The sequence below is a fragment of the Geotrypetes seraphini genome, chromosome 17 (assembly GCF_902459505.1).
Source record: "Geotrypetes seraphini chromosome 17, aGeoSer1.1, whole genome shotgun sequence".
Classification (NCBI taxonomy): domain Eukaryota; kingdom Metazoa; phylum Chordata; class Amphibia; order Gymnophiona; family Dermophiidae; genus Geotrypetes; species Geotrypetes seraphini.
The window spans coordinates 47,562,811-47,579,093 of NC_047100.1; the positions used below are offsets into that span (position 1 = coordinate 47,562,811).

At 47.2% G+C, this 16,283-nt stretch overlaps 1 protein-coding gene across 1 annotated transcript in view; it reads right to left on the bottom strand.

The window, feature by feature from the left end:
- The window catches only part of TRAIP (TRAF interacting protein), a 150,876-nt gene that overhangs the window by 41,105 nt on the left and 93,488 nt on the right, over nucleotides 1-16,283 (bottom strand). Inside the window, exons 9-10 of the mRNA XM_033926438.1 lie at nucleotides 13,611-13,700; nucleotides 1,225-1,313 (exon numbers count right to left, since the gene is read on the bottom strand). Of these exons, the coding sequence (XP_033782329.1) occupies nucleotides 1,225-1,313; nucleotides 13,611-13,700 (179 nt within the window). The remainder of the gene's footprint in view (nucleotides 1-1,224; nucleotides 1,314-13,610; nucleotides 13,701-16,283) is intronic.

Genomic DNA, 16,283 nt, shown 5'->3' on the forward strand with positions numbered 1-16,283 from the left:
AATGAGGTAGAGGTCTGTACTGGAAATGTGCTAACTGCAGAGAGCATATCTTCTGCTGTATCTGATATGTGCTGCTCTTGAGCTCATGCATTGTAAGAAGTCAGGATTTTGGTGTGATATTTTGCCACAGTAACTTGTGCTGAAGAAAACTACACAGGTATGAATTTTGGAAATGCTTGAACTTCAGAAATTTATCTCCTCATACACTTTGAAAGGCGTCAAGGATGACAAATGCCCATAGATGGACATTTGTGCTTTGAACTTGAAACCTTCCATATAGTTATGCACTATGTTAAGTTGCATCCCTTGCAACTGGACTTTATTTAAAATACTTGATAAGCCGCAAAGCATCTACAAAATGGCACCTATGCGGCTTAAAACAAAGGGAGATATGGCAGTTTGCGAGAGATGTGGTAGGTACGATAATCGATTTGGTGTCGAGGCAGAACAGTTGTGGGAAAGGAATAGAGAACAGGCAAGGCAGTTTTGAAAGAACTTCCTTGGCAGCTGTATTATCCTTTAACTTACAATACACTTCTCCCTCTGTATTCGCTGTGATTGGGGATTAACAGAACCACAAATACAGAAAGACCGTGAATAACTTTTTCATATGTTATTCGCTGTTTTCCATTAAAAACCATTGTGAATATAGTGAAACCATGAATAACATGGTGGGAGACCTGGTCTGTTCCTGAAGGAGAGGCAAAATATGGTGAAGAAAGTGCAGGGAATCAGTGATTTTCTCTGTAAACCCTTGGAATCAGCGATTTCTCTATTAAAGCTAATGTAATTTGGGGGAAGGAGCCAGCAAGCTAAAAACCATGAATAATCGAAACCGCAAATGCTGAAACCTTGCACTAATACTTGCGAATACAGAGGGAGAAGTGTAGTTTCTATGCTGCAGAAGCTGAACTGTTTTTCCTATAGAAATGGATTGAGCCTTTTTAGGGGGCTTTTTACTAATTTTTCACCAGTTTTTCTCCCTTTTGTATAATTATTTCCAACTTCTGTTGGTATGGAAAGAATAAAAAAGAATTTACACAGAGTACTTTGTACCCGACTTTGCAAGAGGATGAGAAAAGACTAAAGTCTGTGTAACGTGTGCACCATGAGAATTCCTCTATGTTGGCATCCCTGGAAGATATCACCCACTTCTGTGACTCATCATCCTGCTTATTAAACAATATATATTATTCATTAAAAGATCTTAATACATTTTCCAACCTTTCAAACATCAGTCGGCTAATGGCCTCATTGGTTTGGGTAGGTGCACTCAAGGTCTTCTGCAGGAATTCAACTTTTTTCTTTAAACTCTAAAGAAAAAAATAATACATGTGAAAAAGACGACAACATATGCATAAGAGTTCCTGAAGGGGCAGAATGGCAACGTACGCATCTATTTTCCAAACTGCATGCAGCAAACTATTTTTTTTCCACTTCTTTATTATTTTCAATACTTACAATAAGTGTATCAGTAAATATAACATTTTATACTCAAATATCACACTTAATATTCTTATAATATCCATTTCAGAATTCATCCCCCCTCCCCCTAAACAATCACAATGCCCAGACATGAATTATCTATAATCATCCATATCAATTATTCAAAATTCATTAACCTATCATCCCCCTACCTCCCCCCTCCCGGATGTGCATATTTAAAGGGGAAAACACTATTTAAACATTACAATATTTTGTTAATGGCTCCCAAATCTCCTGAAACCTCTTAAAATTCCCTTTCTGAATGGCCAATGTCCTTTCCATTTTATACATACGACACAGTGAATTCCACCAAAAAGGAGAAATTAGGTTCTTACCTGCTAATTTACTTTCTTTTAGCTTCTCCAGACCAGTAGAGGTTAACTTTACGAATGGGTATATATCTAATCATGACCAGCAGGTGGAGACTGAAAACAAAACTTTGGGACAGTATATCCTAGCCCCTCCTCTCTATTTCCCTCAGTCTGCCGAATAGCCAAGCAGAACCAAGAACTGGAAAACAACAGAGAGAAAAAACAATACTCCGAAAGGAGTAACAAATAACAAACCCAAAATGCTGTTGGAAAATGCAGAGGAGAAATTCCCGAAGGAAGAATGTCCCCACAGCTCGCCAGCTAAGCCAGCCGAGCCACAGCCGCTGTTCTTCAATTCTCCCCGGCCCTAGAAAAATACTAGAACCCGCAGCAAAAACCAAAAACTGCCCGCGCAACAGCCCCAACAACAACAACAACAGACAGGGTGGGGACCTCTACTGGTCTGGAGAAGCTAAAAGAAAGTAAATTAGCAGGTAAGAACCTAATTTCTCCTTCTTTAGCACTCTCCAGACCAGTAGAGGTTAACTTTACGAATGGGACGTACCAAAGCAGTCCCTCTCACGGGCGGGACCCCCGAAGGGCCGATACCAGTACACGCTCACCGAACACCGCGTCCCGACGCGCCTGCACATCAACCCGATAATGACGAACAAAGGAATGCAAGGAGGACCAAACCGCAGCCTTACAAATATCCACAGGAGGCACGAGCGACGACTCAGCCCAAGAAGCCGCCTGACCCCGAGTGGAATGAGCCTTGAGAAACTCCGGAACAGGCTGCTGTTTCAGAAGATAAGCGGAAGCAATCGTCTCCTTGATCCAGCGCGCAATAGTAGCCTTAGAAGCGCCAGCTCCCCGACGAGGACCCGCCAGGAGGACAAAGAGATGATCGGACTTCCGGAATTCCTGGGTCCGCTGCACATAAGAGCGAAGGACCCGACCGACATCCAACTTGCGCAGCTGCCGTTGCTCAGAAGAGCCCTCCCGACCACCCAAGACCGGGAGAACCACCGATTGATTGACATGAAAAGGAGAAACAACCTTAGGCAGAAAGGAAGGAACAGGCCGCAAGACGACCCGCTCCCTAGAAAACTCCAAGAAGGGAGTCCTACAAGAGAAAGCCTGCAGCTCAGAAACACGCCTAGCAGAAGTAATGGCCACCAAAAAGACCGCCTTCAAAGTAAGGTCCTTCAAAGAACAGTCGTCCAACGGCTCGAAAGGCGGACGCACCAAAACAGAGAGCACCAGATTAAGATCCCAAGAGGGAACCGAGGGCCGTAGGGGAGGCCTAAGCAACTTGGCCGCCCGCAAAAACCGAATCACATCAGGAAGAGCCGATAAACGCTGACCTGACACCAACCCTCGAAAAGCCGACAGGGCCGCAAGATGAACCCGGAGAGAAGACCAAGCCAGGCCTCTATCCAGGCCATCCTGCAAGAACTCCAGAATGTTAGGCAGAGAAGCGCGAAAAGAGGTCACTCCCCGCGCCCGACACCATTCCTCAAAGAGACGCCAAACCCGCACATAAGCCCGAGAGGTAGAAAACCTCCGGGACCCCAACAGTGTAGAGATCACCTTGTCTGAATATCCCTTCTTGCTAAGGCGACCCCTTTCAAGAGCCACGCCGTAAGACAGAAGGGAGACGGGTCGAACATGGGAATGGGACCCTGCATCAGAAGGTCGTCCGTGAGAGGCAGAGGAAGAGGATCCGCTACCAGGTGCCTCACCAGATCCGCATACCACGGACGGCGAGGCCAATCCGGCGCCACCAGCACCACCAAACCCGGATGGTAAACAATGCGAAGAAGCACTCTGCCCACCAGCGGCCAAGGAGGGAACACATACAACAGCCCCTCCGTTGGCCACTGCTGGACCAGAGCATCCAGACCCTCGGCCAGACCGTCCCTGCGACGACTGAAGAAGCGGGGCACTTTGGCGTTGCCACCCGTGGCCATCAGGTCCATCAGGGGCTGCCCCCAAGCCTGCACTATCAACTGAAACGCCTCGGCGCCGAGACACCACTCTCCTGGATCTAGGAAGTGACGACTGAGGAAGTCTGCCTGAACATTTTCTACTCCGGCTATGTGAGAGGCCGAGAGGTCCAGCAGATGGGATTCCGCCCAAACCATGAGCAGAGCCGCCTCCTGCGCCACCTGAGTGCTCTTGGTACCCCCCTGACGATTGACATAAGCCACCGCCGTGGCATTGTCCGACAGCACTCTGACCGACTTGCCCCGCAACAGGGAGTGGAAAGCCAACAGCGCCAGACGGACCGCTCTGGTCTCCAACACGTTGATCGACCAGGCGGCCTCCTCCGCGGACCAGGTGCCCTGAGCTGAGTGACCCAAACACTGAGCCCCCCAACCCAGGAGACTCGCATCCGTCAGGAGCACCGTCCACTGCGGGAGATCCAGACCCACCCCCTGAACTAGGTGAGGGGTCTGGAGCCACCAACGCAGACTGCAGCGCGCCAAGCCTCGCAGGGGGACCGGAACATCCATCCCGTGCCTCTGGGGAGACCACCTCCGGAGCAGAGCATACTGGAGAGGACGCATGTGGGCCCGCGCCCACCTCACCACGTCCAGGGACGCCGCCATCGACCCCAAGACCTGGAGGAAATCTCGCGCCCGAGGACACCGGGACGCCAAAAGCAGGCGAATCTGAGATTGCAATTTGCTCACCCGGCCCTCTGGGAGGAAGACCTTCCCCAAGGAGGTGTCGAACAGCACCCCTAGGTACTCCAGACGCTGAGCCGGGACCAACCGACTCTTGGAAAGGTTGACCACCCAGCCCAGCGACCGGAGAAACTCCACCACCCGAGCAGTCACCCGGGAGCTTTCCTGCAACGACTTTGCCCGAATTAACCAGTCGTCCAGGTAGGGGTGTACCAGGATGCCTTCCGACCGCAAGGCTGCCGCGACGACCACCATCACCTTGGTGAACGTCCGAGGAGCCGTGGCCAGCCCAAAGGGAAGCGCACAGAACTGAAAGTGCCGACCCAAGATCGCAAAGCGCAGGAAACGCTGATGAGAGGCCCGAATGGGAACATGCAAGTAGGCCTCCGTCAGATCGAGAGAAGTGAGAAACTCCCCCGGCTGAACCGCCAGAATGACCGACCGCAGAGTTTCCATACGGAAAGAGGGAATCTTGAGAGCCCTGTTGACCCCTTTCAAATCGAGGATGGGCCGAAAAGTCCCCTCCTTCTTGGGCACCACAAAGTAAATGGAGTACCTGCCCGTGCCCCACTCCGGAGGGGGCACCGGAACAACTGCCCTGAGATCTAGCAAGCGCTGAAGGGTCTGGCGAAAAGCCTGCGTCTTCCCCGGAGTCTGACATGGAGAAGCGAGGAAAAAATCCGGTAGAGAGCGGGCGAACTCCAGGGCATAACCGTCCCGCACCACCTCCAGGACCCACTGATCGGACGTGATCTCGGCCCATTTGGGGAAAAAATCGCGCAGCCGGGCCCCCACCGGAACCAAAGGGGGCGCCGGCAAGGCGTCATTGTGCAGGACGGGAAGCGGGGGAACCGGCGGAGGGATTCCCTGCCCCCCGACGGGCCCCCCGAAAGGGCTGCATACGCTGGAAGAACCGACCCCGGGAAAATCCCGGAGACTGGAAAGAAGCAGCCCCACGCCCAGGGCGATACTTGCGAAAATCCCGCAAACGCCCCCGGGCCGCACCCCCCCGAGACGCCGGGCGGGCACGGTCCTCCGGCAGACGGGGAACTTTCGAGTCCGACAGAGTCTGAATCAACTTATCCAAGTCCTCTCCAAACAAAAACGACCCCCGAAAGGGAAATTTAGTAAGCTTAGCTTTGGACGCAGCATCCGCCGCCCAAGCGCGCAGCCACAACACACGCCTTGCGGCCACGCCAAAAGCCATAGACTTAGCCGAGATCCGCACCAAGTCATAGAGAGCATCTGAGAGGAATGAGGCCGCCATCTCAATCTTCGCAACCTCCTGATCCACCAGAGACCAGTCGTCAGACTCTCGATCCAAGACCCGCTCCGCCCACCGAAACACGGCGCGAGCGACCAGTCCCCCACAAATAGCCGCCTGGACCCCAAAGGCAGAGACCTGAAAATTTTGCTTAAGGAGGCCCTCCAATTTGCGCTCCTCAGGGTCTCGCAAGGCAGAACCGCCCTCAACAGGCACGGTATGCCGCTTGGAAATTGCCGAGACCACCGCATCCACGACCGGCGAAGCTAACGTAGCCCGATCCCCTTCAGGAATGGGATACAGGCGAGCCATGCTGCGCGCCAGCCGAAACGGCGTCTCCGGCGTTTTCCACTGCTCCAGGATAATATCCCGAATATCCTGATGCATAGGAAAAGAGCGGGAAACGGAACGGATCCCCCGCAACAGGGGGTCCCCCACACGCGGAGTCTCCGGCGGCGCGTCCTCAAAACGCAAGACCGAAGAAACCTGCTGAATAAGGTCAGGCAGCTCATCTTTCTGAAAAAGACGCACCACAGACGCCTCGTCACTGGAGAACGGGAAATCCGACAACCCGCCGCCAGCTTCCGTCCCCTCCAGAGAGTCCTGGAATTCCTCAGAAGGGTCCAGGTCCTCCTCCAGACCGACCCGTTCCTCAGACCACAAATTCTCGTCCCACGACACCCGCGGACGCTTGGACAAGGGAGGCGGCGGAGGGGACGTCACGCCAGACGAAAGAGGCAAAGCCGCAGGAAGCGCGGAGGAAAAACCACCCCCCGAGACCCCCTGGGCGCAACCGGGACCCCCAGCCGCCTGAAAATAGGCTCTGCATAAAGAAAAGAAAAATTCAGGAGAAAACCCCCCCGAGGGTCCCAAGGGACTCCCTGCCACAGCAGGGGACCCAGCAGAACCTTGCCCCTGCATAGTCAAAACAGGGGGAAGGTCACCTGAGGTGGAAGACAAAATGGAGGGGCCAGACAGAGAAGATGGCGTCTTTCCCGCCAAAACAGCTCCCTCCACAGCCTGCAGCGGCTGAGAGACCTGAAAAGTCTCAGCCGCTAAAACAGGCAAGCCGGCATCAGCTGTCAAAATATCAGCTGAGAGGGAATCCTCTAAAACCCGACCGTCGGCGGCTCGGGGAATCCCTCCGTGGGCGGACGGAGAAGACCGGGCTTCTCCACCGTTCCCTGCCGACTCGCGAGGCACCATCGGCGGGGAGCTCTGGGCGCCTGCAGCCGCTGCCGACGGAGCTCCTCCACCGCACCGGCCTGAACACCGCTTGCACAGGCCGGCCGCGAGTGCCTCGCGTCTGGAGCACAATGAGCACTTTTTCCCTTTAGAAGTGCTCATTGCTCCATACGCGACCTAGCTGTAAAAAAGTGCCGGTTAGTTGAAAAAATACAGTAAAATACAGGTTTCTTAAAGGGATACAACCCTCCAGACCAGCACTACCTCAGGATTTTTTTTTTTTTTTTTTTTTACAGAACAGACTCCACAGGCTCTCAAAGCAATAGTCTTGCTTGATTTAGGGGGCAAGGCTTATTGCTGAGGCTCCTCTAAAAAAATGTGGGGAGGTGGAGGAAGTGGGGGGAGGGACCCCGCTCGTGACCCGCCGGGTTTGACACCCCCGAGGTCGGACGAACCCCCAAACAGAGTCCGTCCAAGCTCCGTCCGGCTAAAAACAGGGACAATAAACCCCTTAAACAAATTCCAACAGCCCTACCAAGGGAGATGGGTACAGATCACTCAACACCTGCTGGAGACTGAAAGAAGACTGAGGGAAATAGAGAGGAGGGGCTAGGATATACTGTCCCAAAGTTTTGTTTTCAGTCTCCACCTGCTGGTCATGATTAGATATATACCCATTCGTAAAGTTAACCTCTACTGGTCTGGAGAGTGCTAAAGAACTATAATTAGCAAACTCTAATCTAATCTGTTATTTGTGCATTGCACTATACTTTTAGAGGCTCAAGGCAACTTAAAGTGAGAAATGAATAATAAATTAGATCACCACAGAATCTAAGGACGGCATTGCAGTGGAACTTTGCGTGACATAGCAACACATCAGGGGTGTCTAACCTGCAGCCCCATGAAGTATTTTGTGCGGCCCCGGTCAAGGGCAATGCAATGTTTTCCTCTGCTGCCCCCGGGTGTTTACCGTCTGCCGGCTCCCTCCTCTGTCTTGTTGCAGTGTTTGCGCGGCCCCAGGAACATTTTTTTCGGCCAATGCGGCCCAGGGAAGCCAAAAGGTTGGACACCCCTGCATTAGACATTACATTTTGAAGTTTCTAAATTTTAAGGAGACATTTCAGTGTAGGGATGCATTAGAAGTCAATTAAGGACTTGGGATTATTTAAGTCAAAGATCTCTGGTCCGAGCGAAGAGGGGATGTCCTGTACATAATTGTCTTTGAGCAGGTATAAATATGTGCTTAATTTATAAAGCACATATTTATAATAGGTATAATTTATAATAGGTGCTTAATTTATAAAAGTTCTATTGGCACCTATGTAGCCTTTATAAAACAACTAACTATCTAATCTCTCACAATACAGAAGCTCATTTATTGTAACACCATTACAAAGAAAAATCCAGCGAAAACAAAAACTCTGTGGAGATGGTGATGTTCAAGATGCAGGCTTTATTCAAAGATGTACAATTTGATAATCCACATAAAGTATATCTAGAAGGGTGTGGACCCAACACGGTCCGTGTTTCGACAATACTGTCTTCTTCAGGGGTCCCTGGAAGTACCAATATGAAAACACGTGGATTAAAAACTGGAAACAACACTGAAACGTAACTCTGAACGGATGAAGAACCTGGCAAACCTTTGAGGAATCCTCATCCGCAAAATTTGAAGGAATGTTCTGATGCAGCTATTCATACTGAATTGCATCCAGTGCAAGGACAATCTATGATAAAAATGTGAAGTCTGTTTCTACTCTTGCTCTGAAGCTATAGCAGCTTTTGCATCAATGATGCTCATTCTAGTATCGCTGAAACTAGCATAAAAAGTTGTGCTGGACTGCCAAATATTACGGCCTCTTTTACAAAGCCGCGCTAGTGGCTGCGCTGTGCTAATGGCCCCGAAGCCAGAGATTTAAAGGGCTTCGGGGCTGTTGCCGCAGCAGCTTTGTAAAAGAGGCCGTTAGTACTTGTCATCAATAATTGTCAGCTTTTTGAGCAGCTAAAAATGACATTTTATTCACTGCTGTGCATGATGCTACCAGCACTCAGTAAAACAAGGGTGGGTCTAGCTCAGTGATTATTGCAGCTAAGGCTCTGATAATTAGGGAATTTTTTTTAATGCCGTGCTAGTTCTGTCTACAAATTTTGAACAAAATCTGAGACATAATGGCGGAGAGCTTTTTTTATTATTATTTTAGGCCACTTGGCATGGAATGACCCTTTACTAAAATCTCTCACAAAATATGACTCAATTGATTCTCACGGGTTATTAAATCCCGAAGTTCGACGGTCTTCTTGTTCTATGTTTTCTTTACTCTATGTTTATTTCTATGCTTTGTAAACTCTAAGGTTTATCTTGTTGTCCTTTCTTATCTGCACTGTATGTACCTATCAATAAATTTATGCCTATATATTGCTAAAATCTAAATACACCACATCTAGCGCTCTCCCTCTATCCGATTCTCTTGTCACCCAGTGAAAGAAATTGATCAGATTTGTCTGATAAGCCCTGAATCCAAGTTGCCTTGGGTCCTGTAATCCACTGGATTTCAGAAACTTCATTATTCTCCGTTTTAAAAGCATGTAATGGCCGTTCTATTTTTGCAACGAGTGTCATTTTTTTAATCCAATACTGTGAGCCCGCACAGCAATATTGTAAGCCTTCTCCAGCGAGTCCTAATTTGAGTCAGAAGCCAGGATTTAAAAATGGGGACCATTGATTACTTATTCTAATGATCAGACATCTTAAACACCTTGGTATTAGATAAGGTATAGGGAGGGTGGGGTTGGAAAAGATAATAATTGCTAATTGTTTTATTATTAATAAATGGGTAGGTGGGATGGGATTTCTTTTATATTTATATATTTTAAGGATTATAAGTAAGATTGTCAAGTGATTTGTTTTAAAAAATTTTTCTGCTTGATTATACTTGTAAGATTTGAAAATGAATAAAGATTTTTTTTAAAAGCTTATACAGCAACGTGTCTATTACCAACTCTGGCAAGCTGATCAGCCGCAAGTTATTTCATAAATTATAATTTTCCTATTCTTCTCTTTTCTTACGCAGTTCATTGCCTTTTTTTTTTTCAGGTCCCACGCTTGAAGCGCCACGCTTTGGGTCTCTTCTTGGTGTTACGGCGTCTAGTTTCAACTTCAGTCAAATGGCATGTATGAGAATCAAATGTTTCATCAATTTCATCTACTGCAGACAGCAACTTGTTGAGGCAGTCCTCTAGGGCAGCAGTAACCATGAGCCTAGTCTCCTGCTGGGGCAGTGACCATTGTGGGTTTTAGCATTTTCATGGACATCCCCAGTTGTACTGTGCAGAGATTCAGTTCCCACCAAGTCCCCAGCGTTATTAGGGATGGGAAGAGCGTTGCAGTGCAGGATCAGAGTTACCAACTGGGCTCTTCATGGAGCAGCTATTATATATGGTCCTGGGATCATATCTTCCCCACTTCACCTACCCTTCTATGCATCTCCAGTATTCAAACCTCCCCTTCTCCCCAGTACGCTATTTGCACTCAAAGGTGGAAAACCTTTTCCACTTCCACTATTTCAGAATCCTTTCTCACTCCTGTGAGCCTCTAAACTGTGCAGTGTTTCATGTTATTGTTTAATGCAGAGAAATGTTTGGTTTTGGCTTGTGGATGGCATCTGAATGCAGCCTCCAGGATCCTTGGCCTCTCCCTTCACCAAAAGGTACATGTACTGTCAGATTAGCACTGTGTTTCAACTGCTGAGGTGGGTTGTTCCATTGTGAGTGCAGCTAGATCGGTTTGTAATCTTTTCTTATATTATCTGAACTCAATTGCCTTTCTCCAGAACGGATGCAATCCTAATATGAGCATCTCTAGACCATCTGCCTATGACTTGCAAGCAGACTGTCAGACACATCTGACTATTTCTCAGGCATCGCTGGCCTAGTTCATCCTCCTCTGTTAGCACCTTCTTCTCTGGAGTGGAAGGGTCTTATTAAAGGACCTGCTGTGCATTTGCCAGGCCTGCATATCTTTTTAGCATCCCTCTTCTTACCAGACACTAGAAACAAATAGGGAGAGCCTGGCTATGAAGAGAGTGTCTGCAGCAGGGTATTTGTTTTCAGTCTCTGGAAGCCATTCTGGGAATGTACCTGCTTCTGCAGTGTGTATATTTATGCACCCTATCACAGGTGGGCACGTCATTTTGCTGGAGACAGAAAAGTACTGGCTGTCATTGGCTGCACAGGACCCTATATAGGTCTCCGTCTGCTGACAGGGAGCCTAAACATACAGCAGGACTGATCTGGATGAGTAAGCAGGTCTATATTCAACATTTAAATGCAGCAACACTGCCTAAATGGATATATGTACAATCTGAAACCATTTCAAGTTATTTACAGAGCTCACTTTTATTCCGTGGTATAGGTTGAATCTTACTAAGCAGAGGATTTTTATTTCGGTTGAAGAATGTTTTTGAATTTTATAAAGCAATTAAAGAGGGACGTTTTACATTTACAGTGATTGTAATTTGCTTTTAAATGTGGTTGGAGGCGGCGGCTTGGTTTTAAGGGATTCTGAATATACTCGTACAAAAAATAAAATAAAATGTTATTTTATGCTGCTTTTATGGTTTTGTTACCTACCTAAATCCCAGCAGCAGGATTAGATGGGAAGAGGGAAAAGTAGACATGGAGATTTTGTTTCCAGTCATATGTCCCACATTTGATTTGTGATAACCTCATAGATGCAAATGAAAATGTCAAGATCGGTGCCCCATGTTTTGCTGGTCTGGATTTTCAAAACATGTTTACTTAAAACTTGTCCTCTCAAAGTTTAATCCTACCACTACATATCTTTAACAACACACTAAACTTCAGTACACTTCTAGGGTTGTGAACTAAAATAATAACATTTGACTGAAGTCAAATTGCATTTTTATATTTACATAACAGCCATAATAAGTTTGGCAAGTAGAATGTCGATTATGCATGCTAGGATCGGAGCATCAGTGATATCTGATATATTGAGACCTCATCTTGAATATTGTGTTCAATTCTGGAGACCACATTATCAAAAAGATGTGCGGAGAATCGAGTCGGTTCAGCGAATGACCACCAGGATGGTCTCGGGACTCAAGAACCTCCCATATGAGGAAAGACTGAATAAACTGCAACTATACTCGCTCGAGGAACGTAGAGAGAGGGGGGACATGATTGAAACTTTTAAATATATCACGGGCCGCATTGAGGTGGAAGACGATATCTTCTTTCTTAAAGGACCTTCAACCACAAGAGGTCATCCGCTGAAAATCAAAGGTGGGCAATTTCATGGCAACGCCAGGAAGTATTTCTTCACCGAAAGGGTAGTCGATCATTGGAATGAACTTCCATTGCAGGTGATTAACGCCAGCAGCGTGCTCGATTTCAAAAAGAAATGGGATATGTATGTAGGATCTCTAGCCGGGTGAAGTCTGGGGGTGGGTTATTAGTGTGGGCAGACTTGATGGGCTACAGCCCTTTTCTGCCATCATATTCTATGTTTCTATCTGTGGCTGGCGTAGAACTATGGAATGCCTTGCCTGGTATCCTGCGGTTTTGTATGGGATGGATGAATTTGAAGAAAATGCTGAAAACTCAATTATTTGCCAATGCCTTCTTATGCTAAGGTATATTTCAGTCGATAATCGCCTTTTAGAATTTTTTTGACAGCAATGTATGATTTAAAGCTTGCTTGTATTTCTGAATTGATTGAATTTGTGCTCTATCCCTGTTTATAACAGGGACGAATAATGATGTTGTTTAGACATTTATATGTGATAAATTGTAGGAATGCAAGATTTTATGTATGTGATATAGAAACCGAATAGTTGTATGCGGTACAGTGCTCCCCCGCGAATTCACGGTTCGCGATCCCGGTCATTTGCGGTATTTTCCGACCACAAATGACCAGGTAGGAGAGGGCAACCGGAGCACCAGCGAGTGAAGGCAATCACTCGTAGTATGCTCCGACCGCCTCTTCCTGTACTAAAGTCAGGCCTCACCATTCAGGAGCTGCGTATCAAAACAGCTCCTGATTGGCGAGGCCCGACATTAGTACAGGAAGAGGCGGTCAGAGCATACCACGAGTGATTTCCTTCACTCGCCAGCACTCCTGCTGCTCTCTCCTGTCTCCCCTGCTAAAAACTGTATTCGCAGTTTTTCAACATTCACGGGGGTTCCTGAACGGAACCTCCGCGAAAATCGGGGGAGTACTGTATATACATTTTTTAATAAATAAATAACGCAGCAGAAAGAAAGCTGCTCACAAAGGTAGTTGGGAGATCTGCATAATGCTTCATTTTAACACTGCAATGCTAAATAGGAAATTAAGGTTTTAATTTTTGTTCAGATTCCTGCTTCTTGACCTGGGACTGCTTGATCATGTGCACTCATAGGTACCCAGTAAAAAGTGCTTGACTGGTGAAGATAAGCCAAGAGCTGTTTTGATATGGATGCCTGCAGCAAGGAATAGTTCTCAAAACAGGCTGAATTCTGCATTTTATATGTGGCTGCTAATATGAAAATCCTGAAGACTAGGCATGATGGCTGTCTCATGAGAGATGGATGAGAAGAGGAAAAAATAAAATGGAAGACAGGTTTAGGATTACCACAGATACACTGGTAAAGTTACTGCTTCAAAGTGCTCACCATGATTTCTTGGTCTGCCTTCCTCAGCTCGTTCTCTGAAGCAGTCAGCTCTTCCTTTGTCTTGTTTAATTCTAAAGTAGTTTTCTTTAACTATAAGAAAATAAATATTTTACAGCTCCTTATAACTAGCCATGAATATATTTAATAATGTCCATCTATTTAACCGCACCACACAGGCAGAGGCAATGACATTGCTTTCTTGACCTTTTATCTCTGAAAATAATGGAAGATTAGGTTTTTGCCTTTGATAATCTTTCTGTTAGTTCCTGTAGGATTCCGTACTCTAGGTGTTCAATCCCTTCCCACAATCCGGGAGTTACAGAAATCCAAATTGTTTTATGATCATGTGCTCCTCCTACCTTAGAGAAAGAGTTAGAGCCCCCTACAGTTCAGTCCCAAAGCCAATTAACCATACTGGAATAAATCCATCACAAAATGAGGGTGCACAGGGGAACATAAACAAGGTCTGTTATGGTCTGTTCTGCAAAAGAGAAAACCAAGTAATAAACAGGCAAAAGGCAACACAGAAAAAACATTGAGGAACAATGTAGAACTAACCTGCATTGTGTATCGAGCATACTCACAAAAGAGTGAACTCCCCACAAGATCCATTGACAGGCTAGAAGATCCATAAGCCTGTAAGGAGAACAGAGGCAGAAAGAAAACAGGCAATTCCGAATAACTGAGCTTATACAGACGATTATTGAAGATAAAAACCTAATCTTCCATTCTGTTACATCCCTTCCATACTCTAGGTGACTTACCAAAGCAATGGCAGCATCTAGGGAGGGACAGAAGAGCCTGCCCCCAACCCTGAGGTCCTAAAAGCGGCATCAGAGTGAGCCACTTGGAAAAACGGGTAGAGGTATGAAGAGAGGACCAAGTAGCCACCCAGCAAATTTCATCTGGATGAATCATGTGAGACTCCACTCATGAGGCAACACTGCTAGTCAAGTGGGCCTTAAGAGAAACCGGTGACTGCTTGCCGTGGGTGAGGTAAGATGCAGAAATGGCCAAACAAATCCAATGGGTGATCAAGGTCTATAAAGCTGGCCTACCTCGCTGAGACAGAGTAGTCACAACAAAGAGATGATCAGACAGCTGAAAGTCATTAGTCTACTCCAAATAGTGAAGAAAGCCTTTCCTGCTTTTTGCTCCAATCCCGTGGAATGACATGCAGGCAAACGTACCTTCTGGTTGATATGGAAATTGGAAATCACATTCAGCAGAAAAGAAGGTACCATACGGAGAAACACTCCTACTTCCGTGATCCATAGAAAGGGATCCCTGCATGGAAGAGCCCAAAGCTCCGAAATATGCCTTACTGAGACAATGGCGCCCAGAAAGGCAATCTTGATCGTCAGATCCAGAAGAGAAGCATCCTTGAGTGGCTGGAAAGGGGCTTCCACAAGGCTCTGCAGAACAATGGTAAGATTCTACATAGGGAAAGAATGACACAAGGGAGGTCACAACGCGAAGCACCCCTCTCAGAAACCTGGACACATCGGGACGAGCAGTAAGTAAACTGGAATCCCTATGTGCTCAGAAGCATGAAAAGCCTGCTACCGGAATCTTAAGGGAGGTCACAGCTAAACTCTTATCTAAGCCTGCCTGAAGGAAAGTCAGAACCACCAGAATGGCTCTACCTGGTCCTTGGCACACCACTGTTGGAAAGCCTTTCAGGTTGTGGCATCGTAAAGGAGTTCTTAGACTGCAAAAGCGTCGAAACAATCACTCAGAATAACTGAGATCTATCATGAGCCAAGCTGTAAGACCAAAGCGCTGTGGGTTCTCCATGGGAACCGGACCCTGACTGAGAAGTCTGCAATGAAGAGGAAGCTTGAGCTTCCGGTCCCGCTGAAGACTTATGAGATCACACACCACGGATGACAAGACCGGACCCTGACTGAGAAGGCTATAATGAAGAGGAAGCTTGAGCTTCCGGTCCCGCTGAAGACTTATGAGATCCGCACACCACAGATGACAAGACCGGACCCTGATTGAGAAGGCTGCAATGAAGAAGAAGCTTGAGCTTCCGTCACGCTGAAGACTTACGAGATCCGCATACCACAGATGACAAGACCAGTCTGGAGCAACTAGGATCACTAGGCCAGGATGTGATGCTATCCGACAGATGACCCGACCAACCAGAGGCCATGAAGGAACACAAAGGAGTTCATGAGCTGGCCAGGGCTGAATCAAGGCATCCAAACCTAAATTTCTGCACTTGAATATTCAAGAGACACTGAAGGGTAGCATGAACTTTTGACTCTTCCTCCAGCTGACCTGCTGAAGAGTCCAGAAAGAGATCCGTAGGGAAGCAAAAGAAGCCTATCTTGTGCCCTTCTCGTATGATGTCCAACATCCATTGATCAGAGGATATTCATGAGGAAGGCCTGCCTCATGTCTAGCATCATTGGGGCTTTTGTGCGACAGCAGCAGCACAGAAGCTGGATGCCTGAGGGCATCCAGAAATGTAATTGTAATGGATCGGTATCCCTGGGAATATCTCTGGGAGGAGGGCAGTAATCAGCAACACTGGCCATGAGGTCATCCAGATCCTTTCTAAAAAGAAGCAGACCTTTGAAAGGAAATCTGCTGAAAAGTGGCAGAGTCCCCAGCCCAATGATGGATTCAAAGAAGCCGGTGTGTCAACACAGCGTAAGCCAAAAC